At 46.9% G+C, this 24523-nt stretch overlaps 1 protein-coding gene across 1 annotated transcript in view; it reads left to right on the forward strand.

The window, feature by feature from the left end:
* The window catches only part of LOC126527489 (uncharacterized), a 108682-nt gene that overhangs the window by 64588 nt on the left and 19571 nt on the right, over window positions 1-24523 (forward strand). The window contains exons 2-4 of the mRNA XM_055068772.1: window positions 20906-20945; window positions 22469-22537; window positions 23251-23414. Of these exons, the coding sequence (XP_054924747.1) occupies window positions 20906-20945; window positions 22469-22537; window positions 23251-23414 (273 nt within the window). The remainder of the gene's footprint in view (window positions 1-20905; window positions 20946-22468; window positions 22538-23250; window positions 23415-24523) is intronic.

The raw sequence follows: 24523 nt of genomic DNA on the forward strand, positions 1-24523 counted from the left end.
GGGTATCCAACCCAGAACAATAAAGGCAAAAATATCATGGGACAAATAGAAGCACTCGGCATGACACTTCTAACAGACCCTGCAATGCCAACAAGAACAGGGAATAGTATCTCCGCAGACACAAGTCCGGACCTAACAATAACCAAAAATTGTCCAAATGCGGAGTGGTGCAACACCCTCGAAAATCTAGGAAGTGACCATTGCATTATAAGCACCACAATCCGCACAGCTCAAATCCGCAAACAAATAGGTACAGCTAAAATAACAGACTGGCGGGCGTACAGAGAATCGCTTAAAGAACATACCACGGACATAAATGATTTAGATAATTGGTGCGAACGCATACGAAATATAAAGCAGAAACATACCAAAACCATCACCAGGACAGACAAAACACCTGAAGTGGACCCTCACCTATTGCATCTGTGGGATGCAAGACGAAGCCTGACCAAAAGATGGAAGCGACAGAAATGCAACCGCAAACTCAAAATGAAAATCAAAGAAATAACCCAGAAGGCCGAGGAATATGCTAATCAACTTACAACAGCCAACTGGGAACGCTTCTGCGGATCACTTAATGGAACCCTAGGGACGGCAAAAACGTGGAACATCCTCAGAGGAATGATTGACCCGCTCAAAACCAGACGCGAGGGACAAAAGAACTTTGAGAGATTGCTGCACTCTTACCCAGGCACAAAAGAAGAACTCCTACAGGCAGTCCATAGAAAATGCTTCGGTAACAAAGCCCCGATACCCCCATACCAAGCTGATTACATCGGACACCCAAACCCAGAAATGGATGAACTCTTCACGGTGGCAGAAGTTAAAGCAGCAATCGCCAGTACAAAACGGAACACAGCGGCAGGGGCGGACCAAATATCAAATGCCATGATTAGAAACATGAATGATGAAGCCATAACAGCCCTTACGAACTTTATAAATGACCATTGGGTCAAAGGAACGATACCACAGCAATGGAAGCACGCTGTGATAATCATGATTCCAAAACCAGGGAAGAAATTTACTTTAGACAACCTTAGACCCATCTCTCTTACATCATGTCTAGGAAAGGTGTTCGAAAGATTAGTAAACACTAGACTCCAACGTCATCTTGAAGAAAACAACCTAATGCCTGATACCATGTTTGGCTTCAGACCACATCTGTCAACACAGGACATACTCCTGCTTTTAAAGGAGGAAGTATTAACGAACGTCCCCAAGGCCGGAGAACACATTGTCATGGCTGTCGACATAAAAGGGGCCTTCGACAACGTAAGTCACAAAGGGATACTGGATGGACTTGCAGAGACCAGCTGCGGTCAAAGGACGTACCAGTACATCCGAAGCTTCCTCAACCAGAGAACAGCAGTTATAAAAGTAGGAAACGATGAATCTGAAGTCATCCATCCTCCCAACAAAGGAACGCCACAGGGTGCGGTGATTTCGCCTACACTCTTCAACATAGCCATGATTGGACTAGCTAAAAAACTCAAAGAAATCCCCGACGTCCACCATTCCCTATACGCGGATGATATAACGATATGGATAACCAAGGGCAACTTGGGAGAGAAGGAGGAAAAGCTCCAGCGTGCAGCCAATATAATAGAAAACTATACGCAACAAAGAGGACTCCAGTGCTCTGCGGAGAAGTCAGAACTCATTCGCCTCACAAAAACCAAAAAACAAAGAACTGACCCGAGACTCAAACTCGAGATCAGGCTGGACGGGAAAATTATTCCTGAGAGGTCAACAGTAAGAGTGTTGGGGATGTGGCTGCAATCTAATGTCAGATGTTTACACACTTTAAACACGATCAGAAAAACAACGCAACAAATTAACCGGATGATAGCCCGTGTGGCTCATAATCGGACAGGAATGGGGGAACAAGACACCCTCAGACTGGTGAAAAGCCTGGTCATTAGCAGACTAATGTACTCCCTACCTTACCATACCATGAACAGGGAGGAAGAAGAAAAGGCTGATACAATAATAAGGATGGCATATAAGACAGCCCTGAGGTTGCCACGCAACACTTCAAATGAGAAGCTTCTAGCCCTCGGCCTCCACAATACATTTCATGAGCTGGCTGAGGCCCAACTCATAGCGCAGAGGAGTCGATTGGCGCAAACGACAGTCGGCAGAGCTCTTCTTCTAAGAGTCGGCCTTGGAGAATGCATACAATTATACCAAAACGCCAAAGGTCTACCCTGCCAGATTAGAGCTTTGTATGGGGTATCACCAATACCACAAAACATGGATCCGACATTACACGCAGGAAGGAGAAAAGCTAGAGCAGAATACATAGACAAAACAACAAAATACTTGGACACTGCACGATTCACGGATGCTTCACCATATCGGGCCAACGCAAAGAACATGGTGGCAGTTGTCGTAAACCGTAAAGGGAAAATCACGGCCTGTGCTTCGGTTTCCCGAGCAACCATTTTAGAAGCCGAAGAGATAGCCATTGCCTTAGCTATACGAGAAGGCATAGAGCGCAATGCTCCACTAACAATAGTCACAGATTCTCAGGCCGCATGTAGGAACTATCAGAGGGGACAGATCGGCGCGAGGGCACGCCGGATACTTACCGAAATCAACAGAGACCTTGACGTCAGGTATACCCAAACGATAACATGGGCCCCGGGACACGAGGGTGTTACTGGGAACCTCCATGCAGATGAGGCGGCTCGAGGTTTTACTAATTGCCGAGCTGCCCATGGCAACATGGTGGAGGACCCGACACCCATCGATCCAAGTTATAGAGCGATCTTGCAACACTACAGGGAAATCAGAAGGCTCTACCCAGCCCCGCATAGGAACCTTTCAGCCGTGGACTCAGCGACGTTACGCAGGCTCCAAACAGACACATACATAAACCTACATAAATTGCATATATAATACCCAACAGCATACAAGGACATATGCCCGTGGTGTGGGAGCACACCAACGCTCTACCACATCACATGGGAGTGCACAGCTCACACAGAAGAACAAGAAGATAATAACACGAGAGCGAGGTGGGAGGCATTGCTATCCAGCTCCGCCCTCGGGGATCAGCTCAGGCTCGTCCGCAGGGCAGAAAGGATGGCGAGGGCCAGCGGTGCCTTGGAATAGGGGCCCGACCACACGGCGTTACCCCATTTTAGGGGCAACGAAGTTCTTTCTACGAATAAAGTTTTGTTCTTCTTCTTCTTCTTCTTGTAGTTCTGTGCTTCATGAATAAGACACACAACAGAAAAAGCAGAAGAGGCGTCGAACATTTATGGTGGCAAAGCGATTGTTAATGTAAACCTTCGTTCAGCAACAACAGTTACAGTTGTCTATGGTGCAGTCTAAAAGCTAGATGATACGACTTGACGAGGCCTGTACCTCGTCGTCGTCATCATCATCAGCCTATTTTATGTCCACTTCAGGACGAAGGCCTCTCCCTGCGATCTCCAATTACCCCTGTCCTGCTCCAACCGATTCCAACTTGCGCCTGTAAACTACAAATTTTAGTGAGATACAAACGCTAGCCTGGCCAAATAAATAAATGGGTACAATCTGTGTAGCAGAAGCGTACACGTATCAGATACAGGAAAACTCGGCATGAAATGCACTGAATAGAACCTCCATGCAATTGCGAATAATTGGTAGTGCAAATATAAGCAGCAGCAGGAATACTCAAGCTATACCATGATTTAAAAAAAGTACCACTTCGAACAAATAAAGCCTTCGTTATCTTATTTTACACTAAATAACACCCAAGCAAGCATTGCTGTCCTGCGGAGATTCCACAACGCATGTGCTGTTAAAACAAGATCTACAAACCGAGCTGAAAACGGAACGTGATCATCACAATACAAGGTGACTTGTATTCTCTCTGTGCACTGCTTACATAACCCACATATCCTACCGTCGGGTATTCAGTTGCCTCGTACGTGTTACTGCCACAAGAGATGATTCAGCTTTTTATGAATACTGGCATGTAGCCGCAGAGGCACGCGAGTGAGCAGTATCGGACAGCAAAGATGCGTGAACCAAAAGACGCGCTGCGTCAGGCGTACTGATCGTCTATTGTTAATTTTTTTAGTGAATATTACGTGACTTCGACGTTTTTCGGGACGCTTGAACTTTGTGGCTATAGTGTCAGTTTAGCAGTCAGTTGCGGAGGTATACCACGTCGCCTTTTGAAACACTTGTGCGTACAAGGTGTGATGCTTTACTTATTTATCTTTCTCGTGTTTTTAGCTTTCGAGTTAAACTGCCTGCGGTGTGTACAGTAGACATATCCTAAACGGGTCTTACAAGGGAGAAGAATTTGTTCCGTTTAACCACTCTTGTGCGTGTTGGAGGCGCATTGCACAGACCTTCCTCACGAACGGCAAGGCTGCTTTGCTGCAAAGGTTCATACCCAGCACTTAGTGGCCCACACAATTATTTACATGGCGGGTCTTGTAATGTGATTTTATTCGCACGCATCAAGCCAATGCTACATTCGGAAGGGCTGCGACGGCGCACATGCGAAAGCGCATGATTGCCTGTGAAACAGACGTCGGTGTCATCTGAATGTGAGGGTACATTCGGCCCAGAGCCCTTCAGAGTGCTCTTCAGAGAACCACACATGCATGTGTGGTTCTAGCTACCTATCTTGAAACACATGTGTGGTTCTAGCTACCTATCTTGATTTGTCCTTATATTCATTCGCATACGCGGTGAATAAACAGTTGGAAGTTTGCACCTGTCCCGTCTCGCTTGCTGTGTGTTGTCTTTTTCGGCGCTACAACCCTCTTCTGGTAACTGAGACAAGGTGGAAAATGCGGTCAAAGTTGCACGATGTTGCAACTTTGACAGAGTCTAAAAAAAATAAAAACATTAATGGTTCATATGCTTTCATACCTTTTATGCTTCTCACACAATTTCTTTTATTAGAAATAAAAAGTCTCACTTTCGCCCGAAAGGCGAAGCATTGATTGCGACAACAAATTATTAGATTGCTACGCGAAGTAAGGTTAGTGGTTTTATCAGCTGCACGAACTGCTGCAAACATTCTCTTACCAAGTGAACTAGAAAGCATGGTATCATAAGTGCACAGTCAAACGTGAGCACATCTCGCTCGATGACTGCGGACACTCGCTGTCAGAACGCCAGCGTGATGGAGAGCGGCAACTGTGACGCGCGAATTTCCCTTCTGGCCGCATCCCGGCTTCAACCCCAAACTAAGCGCGCGACAACGAAGCGTGCACGAAGCCATCAGCTACCTCGGGTCGCGCAGCCTTCGAACACATCGCAGACTAGCTCCAAAATAGGACGCGCCCAATGGCGCGCTCAAACGCGCCATGCGCAGCCACGGTCGGTGTAGAAGCGCAGACGCGCGCTACGCCACCCCCCCCCCCCTCCTCCTCCTCCTAGCGCTCACACATCTCTCCACTCCCCGCCTTCCTCCCTTGCGCGCGAGAAGACGCCGCCGCCACTAGCCACCATCCTCCTCGGCCCACCTTCGCATGTTCTCCCTCGCACCCACAGCATGCATACGGCATGCAGCATGCAAACTTCATACGGAACACCACGGCAACGCCGACGGCGGAAATTTGCCGTGAGTGCCCGTATCATTGCTATCGCAATAAAATAAGTTTAATTGTTTTTCGCGGGCGCACAATACAAACAAGAAAAGTCTAACTTCGTAACAAGGTGCTATAAAGTAGGCACCATGCATGTGGTAATCATTTAGTGCCTTGTAACATAGTTTTCCTCACGCTTTCTTTGTCATTGGTTATTTTGCTACATGTTAAACGCGTGGCAGAGTATCTTGTTTCTCCTGTCTAATGTTATTTTTTATTGTGGAAGTAAAGCTTGAGAAAAACGCAAAAGGTCAGAAATTTTAGTTTTCGCGCAGGAAGTAAACAATCATCCTCATTCTTGCTCAAAATTTCCCAAGATTATCTTCTATCATTGGCTACAGGTTCGTATGCAGAAACATATTGCATTATTTTGTTATGACTACAAAAGAAATGAATGAATAGATGCTGCGGTGTACGGCTCATTGCGCCCTCTTTATTTTTAGAACGTGGCACCCTGCAAGCGTCAGGTTTATAGATCACTTCTGTCCGTTCCACGAATGAAGAAGTAACCTGCAGCGCTACAGAAAAAACACGGATACTTTTATACGAAGACGTGGCTAGCCCTTATTATTGTGTTTGAGTGCGTATGCGGTTCTCCTCCTGAACACATTGTCACAGTTACAACTCTGTCGGGGTGGCCGTATTTCGATGGAGACGAATCCAAAGACGCTCCGGTACTTAGATATAGGCAAACTTTAAAGTAGGGCACGTGGTATAATATAATCCGGAACCTTCCATGACTGCTTTCTCATAGCCCCTTGGTTGCATTGAAGTGCGATGAAAACGTCCTATCAACCAAACAATCAACAAATTAACGTTAAAGAAATCAATCAATTCTTTTTGAAAATTAATGCATTCTACTTGCGTAGGGCGTGCCTTAACATGAATGAAATGAAGCTTTACAGCATGAAAAGAGAGTAGCTGGGCGTTGGGGAGGTCCTAAAAATGTAGCAAGCGTAGCAAGCGTACTTCTCGTGTACATGTCGTGACATATGACAGCTTCATTTTTTTTTTAAAGCGAATACATTTTAAAGCGAATGACTTCCTTTGGCTCTCTCGGCCGTTCTCGTGGTTGGTCGGAGGTCTCTGGTGGTCGGGGGTTGGACTGGGCGTTCGTACGTTCGTTCGTTCGTTCGTTTGTTCGGGGTTGTTGTAATCGCACCGCTGGCCCGAGTTGTTGGGGTCTCGGTGCTGACGCCCGTTATTGCCAATGGGTCGCAAGCCCCAAGGGTAGCGTTGGCCTGGCGGCCTGGGGCACTGGAAGCATCCGAAGGTCCCGGCAAAGCATGAGAAGACTGGTAACAGAACAACTTGTTTATTCTAACATAGCAAAAGAGCGGCCGGTCAGGTCGACCGAAGTGGAGAGACGGGAGAGCACGTAACTCAACAGTACAAATCGGAGCCTCTCTCCTGGCGTCCGGGGGCAGCTGCTCTTATGCTCTCGGCGTCGCGGTCCAAAAGGGAAGGTCACGGGATGAAGGTCACGGGACGGCGGAGCATGAGCCCACGACGGCGCGCACGGTCGAGCCGAGAGACCTGCTGAACCGAGTGTAGTGACGCATCGCCAACCTTCACTTGGGGAGCTCCGCTCCCCGGCTGCCGCGCTTTGACAAGCGTGGGCACACACACACACACGCACACACGAAGACACGTGGCACTGAAACACGCCTGGACACGCTTGGCGGGTAGGCGTCGCGGCGGCGTCGGACGGGCCAAAATGTCCGCCGCTTTGAACAAAGCCCCGGCGTCCGTTGCATCCGCGCCGGCATTACCGCGCGTTGTAGGCGAAACGTAACAGACCGCCCCGCCGGGGGAAGGAGATCCCGATGGTCAGGGGACTGCATCCGCTGTCCGGAGGGATGTCGCTCGATGATGCTCATAACCGAAGTCGGGCGTCCTTTGGCGTTTCTTGAACGCAGCGCACAGAGAAGGCCTCGTTCTCACGTTCAGGTGCACACAGGACACTGCAAAGTGACTTCGGGAGAGTTGACATTTTTGTTCTCGTTTCCGGCAAGCGTTAGAACCACGCCTGAAAGTCAACCGCTCAGTCAGCAAGCACGGCACAACCCTCACTAAGCCCTGCCAGGCTCTTTCCCCTTTTATACTGCTGCCTAGTTCCTTACAGTAGTTTAGCAGCACTCAGAACGCGTCCACAAATCGGAAAATTGCACTAGAAAGCACATCATCACTTTGAAACACTACACGAAAGCAATAGGTTAAAAATCCTGCCTCAGGAAGAAAAACATCAGTAACAAGCAATTTTGAGGCTGATTCCCACGTTAGGGGCTTCGACTTAAGCCATCGGCGTTACCGTTGAGACTCCCATTTTTGTAACGTACCTCAAAGGAATATTGTTGCAAAGCGAGGCTCCAGCGCAGGAGGCGGCCATTTTTGGGAGAGATGGTCTGCAGCCATTGGAGAGGGCAGTGATCCGTCTCAATGATAAACCTCGAGCCAGCTAGGTAACATGACAATTTCTGAACGGCCCATACGATACACGCACACTCTTTCTCGGTGGCGCTATACGCCTGCTCACGACTCGTCAGCTTACGACTAGCATACAGGACGGGGTGTTCTACTTCTCCATTTTCCCGTTGGCACAGTACAACGCCCATGCCTCGCTCACTAGCATCACACTGAACAACGAACCCTTTTGTGTAGTCAGGCGATCGTAGCACAGGCTGGCTTGTTAGGGCGCTCTTTAGGGCGCTAAAAGCTCTTTCCTTCGTCTCATCCCAGACGACTGTTTGCGGCTCTGTCTTTCTTAGAGCATCCGTCAAGGGAGCCGCGATATCAGAGTACCTGGGGATGTACCTCTGATAGTAGCCGGCGACACCTAAGAACGACCGAATATCGGTCTTCGTGCGCGGTTGCGGGAAGTCTCGCACAGCGGCCACCTTTATTTCAGAGGGGCGGCGTCGACCCCGACCAATCACGTGTCCGAGGTAGACAACCTCGGCCTGTGCTAACTGGCACTTGGGAGCCTTGACTGTCAAGCCCGCATCGCGCAGGCGGGTTAGCACTGCCCGCAAGTGCGCCATATGCTCAGGCCAGGATGCGGAGAATATCGCTACGTCGTCTAGATACGGTAAAGCGAATTCTTGCTGTCCCCGCAACACTTTATCCATGAGGCTTGAAAAGCAGTATGGCGCGTTCTTCAAACCAAAACTCAAAACTTTAGGGCGGAATGTCCCCATTGGTGAAATGAACGCCGCATACCTACTAGCCTCTTCTGTAAGTGGAACCTGCCAATAACCCCTGACAAGATCTAGGGTGGAAATAAACTGAGCGCTACTCACTCTCTCAAGGCGCTCCTCGATGTTAGGGATCGGATAAATTTGATCCTTAGTGATGGAATTAAGCCTGCGGTAGTCGACGCAAGGACGAGGTTCCTTGCCCGGTACCTCAACTAAAATCAAAGGGGAGGTATAATCACTCTCACCCTCTTCAATAACACCGAGCTGTAGCATTTTCTTTACCTCAGCCTCCATAATATCGCTCTGGCGGGGTGACACCCGGTACGCCTTGGATCGTACTGGCTCTGGGGAGGTAAGTTCTATGTCATGAGTAAGGACAGAAGTCCTACCAGGCCTCTCAGAGAACAGACCTTGAAACTCTTGTAAGAGCTGGTGTAGTTCGGTTTTCTGCTCAGGCGACAGCGATGCTTTACTTATTAAGTCACTAATGACTTGATCGGTGTCTTTCCTGTTCGTCACTGAGCCTAGTCCCGGAAGCTCGACCGGAAGCTCTTCTAACTTTCCCGCATCGGGAATTTCCTCTCCAGTATCTGGTGCCCTTAACGCTACAGGCTCAATTTTATCCCGTTCGGGCGTGCTCCGAATACCAGCTTGCTGCGCCTCTGACCCTTTCTCATCGTTCAACAACGTCGGTCCCGCATCTACCGCCTTTGCAGCGAGCTCCCGAACCTTCGATCTGGTTAAGGCCTGAACGCTAGCCTCACCAAACAAAAGCCCCTTCTCGCGCAGGAGGTGATCGGACCTGTTCGAAAATAGGTACGGGTACTGGGGGGGCAGCATAGATGACACTGCGGCCTCCGTCTCAAGTGCTCCGAAAGGTCCTTCAATAAGCACTTTTGCTACCGGCAGACACACGCTATGAGCTTCCACTGCTTGCTTGATCCATGCGCACTCGCCCGTGAACATATCGGGTTCTACGTAAGAGGGGTGAACTACATCCATTGTAGCTGCGGAATCGCGAAGCACTCGGCACTCTTTCCCGTTCACGAGGAGGTCTCGCATGTAAGGCTCGAGAAGCTTCATGTTCTCGTCAGTGCTGCATATAGACAAAAACACGACTTGTGTTTTTGTTTCTGGACACTGCGCCGAAAAGTGACCCGGCTTCTGGCACGTATAACAAACGCGCGCTTGCCTCGTCTCGAACCGCTTTCTGCGTTCGGCTTCGGTTGCCGCCGTCTCCTTACGTTCGGTCGGACTGCTTTCACTCGCATCCGAACTACGTGTGTCCCCCTTTGCTCTCATGGGCGTGAACTTTGGCCTCTCAAACTTGGAGCCAAATTCACCCTTTTGACCGTCCTTAGCTCCACGAGCCCGACGCGTCACAAACTCCTCGGCTAGCTCAGCGGCTCTAGCCACCGTACTAACGTCTGGCCTATCCAAGACCCAGTACCGCACGTTCTCAGGTAACCGACTATAAAACTGTTCTAGCCCGAAACACTGCAGAACTTTCTCGTGGTCACCAAACGCTTTCTCTTCTTTGAGCCACTCCTGCATGTTTGACATAAGCCTGTACGCAAACTCTGTATATGACTCACTTCTGCCTTTCTCATTTTCCCGAAACTTCCGACGGAACGCCTCCGCTGACAGCCGGTACTTTTTTAGCAGACTCGATTTCACTTTGTCGAAATCCTCTGCCTCCTCTCTCTCCAAGCGAGCGACTACGTCGGCCGCCTCGCCGGGTAGCAAAGTGAGCAAGCGCTGAGGCCACGTTTCCCGAGAGAACCCCTGCTTCTCGCACGTTCGCTCAAAGTTAACCAGGAACAAACCAATGTCCTCTCCAAGCTTAAACGGCCGCATCAGGTCAGTCATTTTGAACAATACTCGTTCTCCTGCACCGTGTGCCTGACTTCCATTACGAGCGCGTTCCATCTCTATCTCGAGACGCTTCAATTCCAAAGCGTGTTCGCGCTCTTCTTTTTCTTTCTGCTCTATAAGTTCGCGCTCATGTCTTTTTGCCCGCTCCTCAATGGTCTCAAGGCAATCCGACAGCTCGTCATCTTCAGCTTCTAACTCAAGAATAGCCCTTAGCAGTTCTGGTTTTCTGAGTTTGTCTGAGACATCCAGACCCAACTCTTTTGCAAGCTCCAGTAATATCGGTTTGCGCAACGACTTCAAATCCATGGCTGCTCTGAATGCTGCTTTCTCTACTGCCTACTATTGTCTTGCCGCAAACTAACCCGGTAGCAACGACAACCACAATTACCAGCTCTGTTTCTAACACTAACAAAAGCCTGGCAAAACTCAGAAGAAGAAAGTCCCGCACTCACCAAACCTTGCAGCCAAGACTTCAGCGCAGTCGTTCCGCTGCAGGCAACCAGTCATCACACAGGGCTCGTTGCACTGCTCCCGGATGGTCGTTGTGCTGCTCAGCATACATTCAACCGCATCTCTTCGCTGCTGGCCTCCGTTGTCGCGATCTCACCGCTGGCAACCAGATGTTGGAATCGCACCGCTGGCCCGAGTTGTTGGGGTCTCGGTGCTGACGCCCGTTATTGCCAATGGGTCGCAAGCCCCAAGGGTAGCGTTGGCCTGGCGGCCTGGGGCACTGGAAGCATCCGAAGGTCCCGGCAAAGCATGAGAAGACTGGTAACAGAACAACTTGTTTATTCTAACATAGCAAAAGAGCGGCCGGTCAGGTCGACCGAAGTGGAGAGACGGGAGAGCACGTAACTCAACAGTACAAATCGGAGCCTCTCTCCTGGCGTCCGGGGGCAGCTGCTCTTATACTCTCGGCGTCGCGGTCCAAAAGGGAAGGTCACGGGATGAAGGTCACGGGACGGCGGAGCATGAGCCCACGACGGCGCGCACGGTCGAGCCGAGAGACCTGCTGAACCGAGTGTAGTGACGCATCGCCAACCTTCACTTGGGGAGCTCCGCTCCCCGGCTGCCGCGCTTTGACAAGCGTGGGCACACACACACACACGCACACACGAAGACACGTGGCACTGAAACACGCCTGGACACGCTTGGCGGGTAGGCGTCGCGGCGGCGTCGGACGGGCCAAAATGTCCGCCGCTTTGAACAAAGCCCCGGCGTCCGTTGCATCCGCGCCGGCATTACCGCGCGTTGTAGGCGAAACGTAACAGGGTATTCACTTGCATTGACAAACATAGTCCACGTTTTCTGCACAATTATGATTTTTTTGTTCTTTCCGTCGTTTTCGTGGTTGGTTGGAGGTCTGTGATGGTCGAGGGTCGGACGCGGCCATCAAAACGTTCGTTCGTTCATTCTCTCTCTCTCTCTCTCTCTCCCTCGTTGTTTCGTTCATACGTTCGTTCGTTCGCTCGCTCGCTTGCTCGGTCTTACGTTCGCTTGCTGTCTCATTCGTTCCATCGTTCGTTCGTTCGTTCGTTCGTTCGTTCGTTCGTTCGTTCGTTCGTTCGTTCGTTCGTTCGTTCGTTCGTTCGTTCGTTCGTTCGTTCGTTCGTTTGTTCGTTCGTTCGTTCGTTCGTTCGAACATTTCGCTTACATTATATCCTCGTCCTGAGTGTCCACTCTGCAAGTCGCGAAATGCTGAAGCCGACATCCACCACCTGCTGTGGGTTTGCCCTGCACTGAAACCGACGAGGCTCCGGCAACTCACAGCAGCGGGACTCTCGCCGCATAATCCGAGCGATTACACTGCTTGGACGCAGGGACCGCATTATCGATCCCTCTTGGATTTCATTAGGTCAGCAAATCTTTGTTCATTCATTTATTCATCCTTACTCACCCCCATCACATACCCCTGTATGCCCTGAGGCATTTACCCTCGCATTGAAAAAAGAAAAAACAATCATCGTCGATGGTTCCTACAGAACTTATTTATTACTGCTGCCTGATCATTCAGTAAGAAGCAACCTACTTCTGTGCAATAAAGAAAGAAATATATAAAGAATCCTCAAAGGTGAAGGTGTGGCTAATAGTTGTAACAAAAGATTACCTGAAACGCACTAATCTACCTCCAAAAATACGCCGCCCAGGAATACAAGAAAAGAGAGCAACCCGACGTTTCAGCAGGCTGCGCCGCAAATACTCTGGGTACCTGCCGCCGTTCAATGAAAGCCTTTCATGAACACCTTAAGCGAGCTGCGCCATAAATACACTGGCTTTGTGCCGCTCTTCTCGGAGGCCACGCCTCTCGTCTCTCGTCTCGGAGGCCACGCTTGACTTCACGGCAGTGCCCCCTCATGACGCAGCGCGCCCAGACAGAAGCGCGAGAGCGGAGTCCGGTTGCCGCATGACGCGTTTCTCAGCGTTCGCACGCACCGGCACGCCGTGGATTTCGGAGGCCACGCACAGGCTTCGTGGCTGCGGCGCTAGATGGCACCGAGTGTTCTTACTGAAGTGGGGAAGAGGAGTGCCGCTGCAGTACACACCTCATGCGTAACTCGTTTCGATGGCGGCAACACGCTGTGTCGCTATATTGATTCGAAGCTAGCGCATTACCATCGACAGTCAAGTCAAATGCGTTCTGCCGCAATTTTTTATAAGTATTTATCTCTCCTCAAAAAGCCATGTTCTAATAACCTACTTTTCCCCTTCCAGCATAAGTTTATTGCTTCCTTTGGTTATTGTTTTCTTAATGTCGTTTCATTCCGCCTCAGCTCTTGAAAAGATGTGTTTTCGTACCTTAACCTCTAACTGAGCATATGTTTACCAAGGTCAGTTTCTTCGACAGGTTTTTGTTTTCTCCTTCTTTTTTCGCAAGTTCGAACAGCATATTTTCTTACCTAATGTTCTCCGTGAAGATGGGCCCGAGGTATCGTCAGCGTGTGCTTGCACGTTTGTAACTGCTTACATTTTTTATCAGCCAGGCTTCTAAGCCAGCCGCAGTTGCCCTACATGCTGCCTCTCTGCGACAACTAAACCTGCGCACAAGCACACACATTCCCGCCTTTGATGTTTATCACGTGTAGTTGTCTCTGAGTTCGCGCGCTATATCTGCCGTCAGGCATTACAGATACCAGCTACTCCAAAGTAGTACCCTACTCAATTTTTTTTAATCGCCTTTCGGCGCATCCAAGCTGCTGGGCTCCGATTCCCAGTGACGTTCGCTTACGCCGTATTCTACACGCACGAAACGTAATCAAGATGTTGGCCTCCGTGCTCCTGGAAGACGATGCTCAGCGTGCAACGGAGTAACACGTCGTTTCTGGTTAACGCTAAATCACGTAGCCAGGAGGGGAGCACGCGTTGACAGAACGCAGCTGGGCTAAAACACCCCGAGATACCCTGCAGCCTTTGCAGCGCACTTGACGTCTGCATAGGAAACTGAGTTTCGGAGTTTCGAGCTCGCGGGTCCGGCATTGCGCTAGCTTCTTCATTTTATACTCGCTTCTTTCATGCTTCGTATACTTCTGCCCGGCGGACTGGCTGGCGCCGAGACTCCAGTCTGAGACGCAAGCTGAAACGTTGAATGCTATTTTTTTTCTTGCTGCATCGTTTCAAGCCGTGCTTATATATACATATATATATTTTGAGTACCGAAGGGCGTTCTAGTGACATGTTCGCAAAGCATGCTTTCCGCGAGCTTAGGGTTTGAAGAAGGGCGACGAAAGCGGCGACAGAACGGCGAGAACGTTCGGAAAAAAGCGAAGACAAGGGAAGCCGGGGTTGTTTATGAATTCGCTCTCTAGCTCCTTTCTTTTTTTTTTTTTCTTGCCATGTCGTAAAGCCGTTCTCGCCGGGTGCTGTAAAACTGTTTATTGTCGCTGTTTCGCCAACGTGTGACAGGCTCAAAGCGACACATTTCCTTGAAATGACCCCTTTTTATTGCCCCGTACACCTTGAGGTATACGCACTTTCTTCTGGCCATCAAAGCCACGATGGGGGAGAGACGTCGACTTTTTTTGTCAAGAACTCTCATTCTTTAAGGACTCCCTAGTGGCCTCCCTTTTCCAAGCATTCGGTACAAGTGGGGGAGAGACGTTCTACCGTGTCCACGTAGCCCGACTTAACAGGTTGTTTACGAAATAATGTCCGTAAACGCCTCACAGATTACGGATAGTTCACGTACCGTAACAGACGTGTTTCTACAGACGTGTTTTCAGACGTGTTTTCAGACGTGTTTCAGACGTGTTTCAGACGTCTTTTCAGACGTGTTTTCTATCATGTGACGCTGACGTCAGCTAGAGCACGTAGTGCTTGAGCTGACGTATACTAGCATATGGTCGATAACCAGATGACGATAACCAGATGACGTGTAACCAGCATATGGTCTACAAACGGGCTTTTGTAAAGGCGTTATAAGCAACCATCATTAGCCATATATTGGATTTGTTTTTCGTTCAACGCCCCCTTCTGCGAGAATGAAGACGTGACCGGTAGTACTTCTAAAAAACTCACTAAATACGTGTCTTTATGTTCACGTTGTTTCAGGGATCGCGAAAGTTGCTCTAAATTCAAGCGTCGTTGACAGAATTGCATTTGTGCTCGCCTGCCAGCAGTCTATAACGGAAACTCATTAGAATTCGACATCCGCTTCAACGCCTACCGAAGATATGTAATTCCGGAGGACGTGGGATCGCATTATATTCTAAGCAAAATCTAAAAGTATTGCGCGTGGTTGATGCTCCTGGTTTCGAGGCATTGTTTTGTGTGCTCTTTTATATCGAAGGAAGCCTCGCCATTCGAATAATTTATAGGCCTCCGAAGTCGGACTTCGAGATGCTGGAACAATTAAAACAGTACATTTCATCTAAAACACGTCGTACTACCAAGCTTGCTTTGAGTGTGGATTTTAACCGGCCTCGCATGAGCTTGCCTACTTATACTACCGGCATATTCGATCCCGTTAATGATGAGGGGATCATAGACACTGCTTTTCGCTTCGATTGAGCACAGTTGGTTAAAGGGACACTAAAGCGAAACAATAAATCAGTTTATACTAATGAAGCATTGTTTGAGAACCCTGCAGGCAGTCATTTCAAAAAAATGGTTTGATTATTAGATGAGAAAATGAAGGTACAAGTAGCAATATTTGAATTTCGAGCCGCAACCCTAGCGCCGGTACGTCAGCGTGACGTCAGGGATTCCAAAGTGTGTTTTCGCATTTGGGCCGCGTTGGCTGAATAAACGTTTCCGAAACTTGCCATGTTTAATATTTGGTTCCTTTAGAACACAATGTACTCAACCTGTACCGCTATATATAATTAGTAGGCCCTAGATAATGCCATCAAAATCCAAGACGTCACAGCCCCCCAGGTGCGGGAACTTAAGTAGACGTCGCCACCCGTATTTCGTTCTTGCGCTTTTTCTGGCTTACCAAACGTCTTATCGTTGTAAGGGTGGTGTTTTTCGTATTGTAGAACGGTAATTTACTAATGCAGAAGAAATCATATTTCACTTTAGTGTCCCTTTAAGGACTACTCACGGGTGCAGGGCAGTAGTTAAATTCATTATTGACCTTGTCTTTGTTTATAGTAATATCCCTGGGGAAATTGAATATGAAGTGGAGACAAGGGGCATTTTATACCACAACGCTGTCTTAGTTCAATTTAGGTCGTTCAGACGTACAACTGCTATTCAGACTTTGATTCTTCTGATGATCTTGTCATATTGAACAGACTCGAGATAGCGTACGATGACTCTATCAAAGTGTCAGCGCTGGTTCAAGTTATAATAACGCCTTGTGGTTAAAATATCAGAACACAGCGCAGGCGTGCGTTACTAGTTTTGTTTCTGTCAAGAAAGAGAAGGCAGGAGGAAATAACTTTATTGAGTCCTGAGGAACCCCTCCCCACCCACTCTTGGTTTAGTGGTCGGAAGGGGTCGCGGCCCGCACCCACGTTGGGACGGGAAGCCCGTGAGCCTCCGCCCTTTCGTGAGCCCTCTGGACGGCCCGGAGCAAATACCTCGAATTCCTAGATGACGCGGGAACTCATTCACGATGAAAGGAAAACCATTGTGTTTCATAAATCAGCAAAAGAAAGCAAGAACACGACCACGCGCACTCAGATCACTGGCGTGTCTCACAGAATTAAGGAAAAGGTAAGAATTGAATAAAACCATTGTGTTTCATAAATCAGCAAAAGAAAGCAAGAACACGACCACGCGTACTCAGAACACTGGCGTGTCTCACAGAATTAAGGAAAAGGTAAGAATTGAACCAAATTTTTACGATGTGCGGTTAAGCAATCGTCAAAGAATAACCTGCCCAACTTTGGAGATTCAATAGGACCAAAACATCACAGAAGGACACGTTTGCTATACTTAATGATTGCGCTTCGAACGAGAAAGAAATTGCTGATGGATTTAACGAACACTTCATGTGTGTTTTACTTCTGATGACGGAATCGCCTCTGTGTTTAATAAACGTGAAGAACTACTTCCAGTTGATAGCGGGCAAATCACGGAGGCTGGTGTACTCCGCCTATTACCAAATCTGAATGAAAAAAAAATCTTTTGACCTAAATAACCTACCAAACGTTTTTCTAAAAAATATATACAGAATGTATGGTCATCAAAATTTATCACGTTTATTTTTAACGATTAACTTTCCAGAGGTACCCTACACGACGACTGGGAAATCTATAAAATTAAACCATTATTCAAAGTGACAGACAAATAGTTTCAGACTTCCGTCTGATGTCCTAGACTTGTACGTGCTGTCAGTTACTCAAGCACACAATTCACGAGCGAATTTCCTATTTTGACACCTATTTATTCAGCCCAGTATGACTTTAGGCGTGGTTTTTCTATAACACTGTTTATATAACTTGTTGAAGTAGCTCATGACCTTAGCCATTGCTAAACGGTCTCGGGCAGGTGCATTTTTTTTAAAGATTTCACGAAGGCATTCGACACGATATCTCGAAGTCTAAACAGGCCCTGAAACTATGGTAAGCATTGAAAAATGCGCAAATTCGCCAATGGATCCAGACTTTCCTTACTTCCCGAAAACAATATGCTGTTTTTGGTTAATCTTCCTCGAAGAAGCTGTCGGTAGAATCAGGGGTGCCCCAACGCTCAGTATAAGGGCCACTTTTGTTCCTCCTTGCTACAAATTAATTGTGCACGCGTGTGGTGTTGAAACCAGATTATATGCAGATGACTGTGTGATGCATTGCGTGATAAATTCAATCTCCGATCAGATTAAATCAGATTGTGAACTGGCTATAGTGATGAAATCTGAAAAAAAAAACGAAAATGAAAAATACACTGTAATGACTGTAAGCAATAAAACTAGCCCACCTTCTTTATGCCGATAAGGTAAATGTTAATGCAATACATCGTGTTAATGAGTTTATGTATTGAGGGCTTCTCGTATCCAATGACATCTACTGGCTTAAACATATCGCTGCTATTTCTAACACGGCAATGTCTTTCATCCGTGCATCGCGCCGCACCAATGTCGTCGAGTACAAGTCTCTTGTAATCTCCATTCTAGGTTGCGCGAAGGTTACTTGGGGCCCGTTTGCCAACGCTAACCTTTACAAATGGGAGAGAGTTCAAAGTCACGACTATAAGAATTATTTTCAATGATCATGATCCGACAACTACTACACATCTACTTACCCGAGGTGGCTTGAAACGAATATCAGAAAGGAATAATATATCTCGCCTTAGGTTTATGTTTAAAATTGTTAAAGGTAAGTTAAGCGGCCCAACAGCAGAATAAATTTCATTCTCCTGTGGATATGCCACTATTCAACGACATCCCTTTTCACTGGTTCCATTTCAGAGTAAAAAATGTCGTTAAATAATACTTATTCTCGCGAACAGTAACGAATCGGGCTGAACTTAACGTAGGCGTCGTCACGGAAGACTACATTGAAGGATTTTAGGTTCTGATGACAAGGGACACTGTTGACATTGAGTTTGTAGTATTTTGTGATTTTGTGATTTTTGTAATATTTTGTAATATTTTGTTATTTAAATCTTGTGTTTTGTGATTTTTTGCACGCTCGGTGCATTGCTTGGCTCTTGATGTAAAATACTGATTGATATTCATGTATAATTTTGTTTATGTTTCGAGTGAGTGGTGTCCAGGTGTATTTCCTTTTTGCTCTGTCACTTTTCAAAAAGCCCCATCGTTGGGATTAGCTGTATTGTAAATAAATAAAATTAAATTATGCTATGTCTGTTGGTATAAACGTGGCTTTCACCAATACCTTGCGCTAGATGGTGTTTCTGACACAAATACCAGCAATACGAATGAGTCACAGAAAGACAGAGACTTTAAGTGATGTACACTGGGAGTAAAAGAAAGGCCCCAACCTTTGAGTCAACGTCTCGACAAAAGGACTTCTATATTTAAGGGCCTTTCCCCGATTTTAATAGGGCAAGTCCCCTTGTAGAAACCTTGGATGCAAGTTGAAACCTACCTGTTTGTTAGGCTACTGCTCACAATACAAATATTGTTAATTTCCTATACGAATCAGTCAAATTTTTATACAAGTATACAGTGTTACACTGTGTCAACCATAGACGCGAGAGGCTATATACATTTACGTTGCTTACGGTCATTGGGCTGACGTTACCGTAGTGACAACCATTTTTTTTTTTTCATCGTAAGCGCGAGTTCTTGATTTTCTTTGGAACATTGTATACAAGCTACAAGGTATACCTATTCAGGGGCTAAATGAAGGCTGATTGAAATTTCAAATGAGGCAGATTGCAAAACAAGTGCCATTACCAGGGATCCCTTTTGATATCGAAGGCGCTGCTCCAGCCTTGACCCGCCGTGATTACTTAGTGGCTATGGTGTTGGACTGCTAAACACGAGGTCGCGGGATCGAATCCCGGCCATGCGGCCGCATTTCGATGGAAGCGAAAACACCCCTGTGTACTTAGATTTAGGTACACGTTAAAGAACCCCCGGTGGTCCAAATTTCCGGAGTGCCCCACTACGGCATGCCTCATAATCAGATCGTTATTTTGGCACGTAAAACCCTGCGTTTTTTTAAATCCAGCCCTGACAGCAGTGGCCACTTCTCTAGGTGAAAAGAGCAGCCGTAGAATGAACAAGAAGAAACGTACCTGCATTGTTGATACGGTTCGTGTTAACAATGACAATTAGCAGTGTAGCTAAAGGCGCAGCCATATTGGAAAATAGCGCCACCTAGCAGCTCGAGAGACATGCGTTCATGTAATTGCAGCTGGCTATTATGAGTGATAGAATCGCAAAATTTGTGGTTTCACGTGACCTACAGAGACGGCTTAGTGTCCGCTTAGGTCTTTCTCTCCTTCTTACGTTGACAACATGCTAGGCCTGCCATGACTCATGCAAGCGTGTTCTACGAAAAGTTTTCGCTACCATTTTGCACTTCGGGAAACCACCATGACTGCTTTCATTAAGATATAGAAGAAATGCAGCACTTTTACAGTGGTAGATGGGAGGGAAGAAAAGTGCGTCTAATCATTCGTGTTTTTTTTTACAGTTAATCCAAGTCTAATGTGACCAGATTCCTCGTACGACAAAGCGGGACGTGGGGTCGGGGGGTCGTATATCGAAAGGACATTCGACTCTTACTTCGAGTTTTGTTTACACACTGGGGCACTTTATTTTTGCCGATGTAACCAAGTAAACGCGTAAATTCTATTTAATATGGTAGACAGAAAAGTATCATCTATGTATGCTAACGATGCGGCACACTATGTCCTTTCAAGTGCTTGGAATGTTTGAATTCAGACCAGCAATTTTATCTGCATCCGCGAAAATGGGTTAGATACACAAAATATGCGAAAGATTGTGCAAAATTTTTAAAAGTTCTTGCAGGAAAGATCACGACTTAGGAATTCTACCTTATAAACAAGCAAAATTCCCCTGAAGAGTACGGAACATTACTGCTGGACATGCAAGCTACTAACTGTTTCCGCTGAGGAAGTGAGATTAAGCACTTCCATAATTTCTTGAAGGGTAGTTTTAAAAAATAACATAAAGAAACACAAATATGTCGTTTTGCAACAAATGTTTGCAACATTGATGACCTCCAGTAACTACGAATCACTACCGATTTCTGCACAGTTTAAGCACTCGTCAAATCTTCACCAATGACATGATGCTTCTGGAACGGACGACTTACTAAGGTGCGCGTTCAACTCTGTAATTTCTGCTTTCAGATAGAAGAGAGTTCGTCGTCGTCCGAGTCCACAGAAGAATGTAAGCTGTTCTTTTTGTTTTATCCAGGCACATAGTTTCGGTTTGCTCTGCTGGCAAACTTGGCGATCGATAGCCCAACTCAACAGCCAGAAATGACTAGAACGCGACGTTCAGCCACGTTTGACATTCTTATTGCGCTTCCTGTGTCTCACCTGTACCGAGGAAGCTTGTATTTCTGAACAAGCCAGATATATTTTTACATTGGGGGCCCATGACGACTGCGCAGCAATTTCTACCTGCTCGAGCTTCTTGCAAGACGCCATGATATTTTTTTGGAGAGTGAGCTATTAGACGTTGAAGTAGGCTATCAAGGCCTCCACTGCCGTTTATAATCCGATATACACATGCAGTGACACAGATTCAATCTTTTTTTCACGAGCGGCCAGGCTACAGTACAGCAAATTGTTCAGTTCCCTTATGGATTTATTAAGAGTTTCTGGCTTCTTTCATGCGAAACGATGCGTTTGAGTACGGCACGAAGTCATAAATCTCTACGTGAACTGCTTGCAGCACATACCGCTATTACCAGGGCCGATGTAGTTCATAATGTTGAACAAGGGCGCCCGCTTATTAATTTTTGCGTATCATTAAGGTGTGCCGATGTGTAAGCGTGGAAGAAGGGGACACTTCCCCAAGACTGTTGCGAGTCGTTAAAACAGGGAATGTAAAACTGTATAGGGGCTTCAGTTTGTACTTTGATAATAGCTTGAATTATATGACACGTTCCTTTATTATTTGACGCAATGCGTATTTACCCACAGTTGTAATTGCATTAGCAAATGAAACAGTGCTTGAGAGAGACTCCAAAAAAATTTAAAAAGTAAGTGGCTCCTGACCATTGCTGTCAAAACTTTCTCTGGTATCTCTGACTGGGCCGTCGACCTAAAGCTTGAGGCTGCGAGAACATGCAATACCCCAGGGAGCCCAAACGAAACACTATAATGATAAATTACGAGAACGAAAACAAGAGCTTAACGTATTTTTTTCTTGCTTTATGACATGTTTCGTACGCAAGCCGGGCGAGTTCGCAAAAAGTTGCATGAAACTCTGCCTACCTTGGTAGCGTTTATGCCGCGACAGCCATCCATCCCTGCTTTTGTTGTCGACGAAGTTTGAGCATGACGGCCGAAGCTTTGGTCACCACGTCGATTGCTATCTCTGAAACAACGACGATAATATTTGCGTCCCATCTTGACCACTGAAGCTTCTGTGTCCGTTGGTCTATCGATTTCAGCGATGGTAGTTTCAGACACAATCTGTCGCTGTATGAAGAGCTGCGCGCCCGACGCTTCATGGGACATCACCTAATCCGGTAAAGCTGAATAGGTTTTGCTGTTTTGTTTGCTTTATTATCGTTTAGATGTTTCCCTTTGGCGTGACACTGTGATCCGCTCGATTAAGGCTAGGTCCATTTGGGAATACGGTGGTTAGATATCGAACAGTGCATACTCTAAACGTGTTTTTTTTTCTTGAACAGTGCGTGGCCGACATGCTGTTTTGATCTTTTTTTCGCACCTTTTCAGATGAACAGACAGACTCTTACCCACCGGTAGAGCAAGGAAGGTCCAGCGTCTCAGATGTCTGCGAGGAAGGTGAAGGTCACGATGTCTTTATTGTGACGCTAGGGCTTGTATGTGTAGCTTTTGAAGAATCTCTGAACACACAAAGACGTGCTAGATTAGCAGACTGGAATTTAAGAATGGCCGAGGAGCTCGAGCATAACGCTGCGCATTTCTGTCACTTTCATTGCTTCGATTTACGAGCGAAACTGAAAATTGTAAAGCGAATGTGATCCTTTGTCTCTCTCAGCCATTCTCGCGGTAATCAGTGGTATTCGTGGTATTCGCGGTAATCAGTGGTATTCTGTAAGCCAGGAGATAACGTAAATTACGTAAGACAATGCATAGTACGGTAGACATTTTGGCTAGTAAAAGACGGGTGGAGCCTCTAAACTTACGAATCGGCTCAATCTGAGAGTGAACATTAGAAACATCTAACGGAGGGTAGGCAATTATTCACTATTAAAAACAATCATGATGTATTGGAGAATATAACTACAATTTGCGACTTTTGCAGACCTTTCTTTTCTTTTATTGCACATTGGGGGCTCAAATCACAGGAAATACCTCGAAACATGCATGTGGAGGCGGAAAACTTTGTGTGGAAATCGAAAGAAAACGAGAACACTGGCTTTTAAAGCATTTTGCCTGGTACGACAGTGTTGTGGGCCTTGAGGATAAACGAGGCGCGCCAGTATTTGCGGCTTATATTGGTGTTTTTTCAAATCGACTCGATCCGATTGCAGAGGTGCAGAAGTGGATGTGCATTGACCTGGTGAACAGTGACAGCGCCGTGGTCTCAGGGCCGCGAGTGACAGACTTCCCCACAGTGCCCGAGGTCAAGTACGAGAAGCTCACCCAGACCATCGCCAGGGTCACGCACGTCTATTCCGAAGGCTATGAGCTGATGGTGAGTGTGGCGGTACATATGCGATATGCTTATACCGGGTGTCCCACGTAACTTGAACCAAACCTTAAAAATGTACGAATGTCACGTATCTGGACAGAGCCGAGGTAATGTTGCTTGCCGTCGATTGGAGATACTCAAATTATTTTTTTTTGCATTCCGCCTAATTACGTAGGTAGTCTTAATTAAGGAATCAACTTCTCAAATATTATAATTAAATGAAAAGTGTCAATTAGAATATTGTAGAGCAACATGGCAAGCTCCCGACACAGCTTTCTGTTGCTCAATACGTGCTTCGTAAAAGTGTTCTTCCGAGCGTGAAAGAAGTCCGCAAGAACACCCTAAATTACAACGCGAGTGGCCGCTTGAGGCACTTTGCATGCATTCGCGTTCATCCTTCACACTCGGAAGAACACTTTTATGTAGCACGGATTGGGCAACATAAAGCTGTATCGGGAGTTTTTCGTGTTGCTCTACAATTTTGACATTTACACTTTTCATCTAATTATTATATTTGAGAAGTTGGTTAATTAAGACTACTTGTGTAATTGGGCGGAATGCAAGAAAATAATCAGAGTATCTCCAAGCGACGGCAAACATTACCTTGATTCTGTCCAGCTACGTGGCATTCGCATACCTTAACGTTTGACTCAAGTTACGTGGGACACCCTCTAGAATGGTCAGTGTACACCGTTATCTCATTGGCGGTTGAAACTCGGGAAGGAAGAGGCAGCTTGAAATCAATTATGCAACTAAAATTACAAGTGTATTGATGGGTGCAGTGTTACTCGACGCTAAGAGAGCAGCGTGGATCACAGAGCAAGCACTTATTGGCTATATCGAAGCTCAATCTGAAGAAGAAGTTCGACACTTCCTAAACACATTGTGTAAACAGATGTCTGTCATCGCGTGACCTTTGAAATATTACCTTTGGAGTTTTTGGAATCGGCATCATTTGCCGCTGCTGATGACGCGTGGCATCGGCACACCAGGTCCCGACACGATTTCGGCAGGTCAAGTTCAGCGCCGCTTGCGATGGTTATTTCCAGAAAAAAAATTCAATGGTCGGTCCAGCCAGCCAACAAACCAGGGCCCGTATTTACAAAACCTCT

This window comes from Dermacentor andersoni, chromosome 9, assembly GCF_023375885.2.
Source record: "Dermacentor andersoni chromosome 9, qqDerAnde1_hic_scaffold, whole genome shotgun sequence".
Taxonomy (NCBI): domain Eukaryota; kingdom Metazoa; phylum Arthropoda; class Arachnida; order Ixodida; family Ixodidae; genus Dermacentor; species Dermacentor andersoni.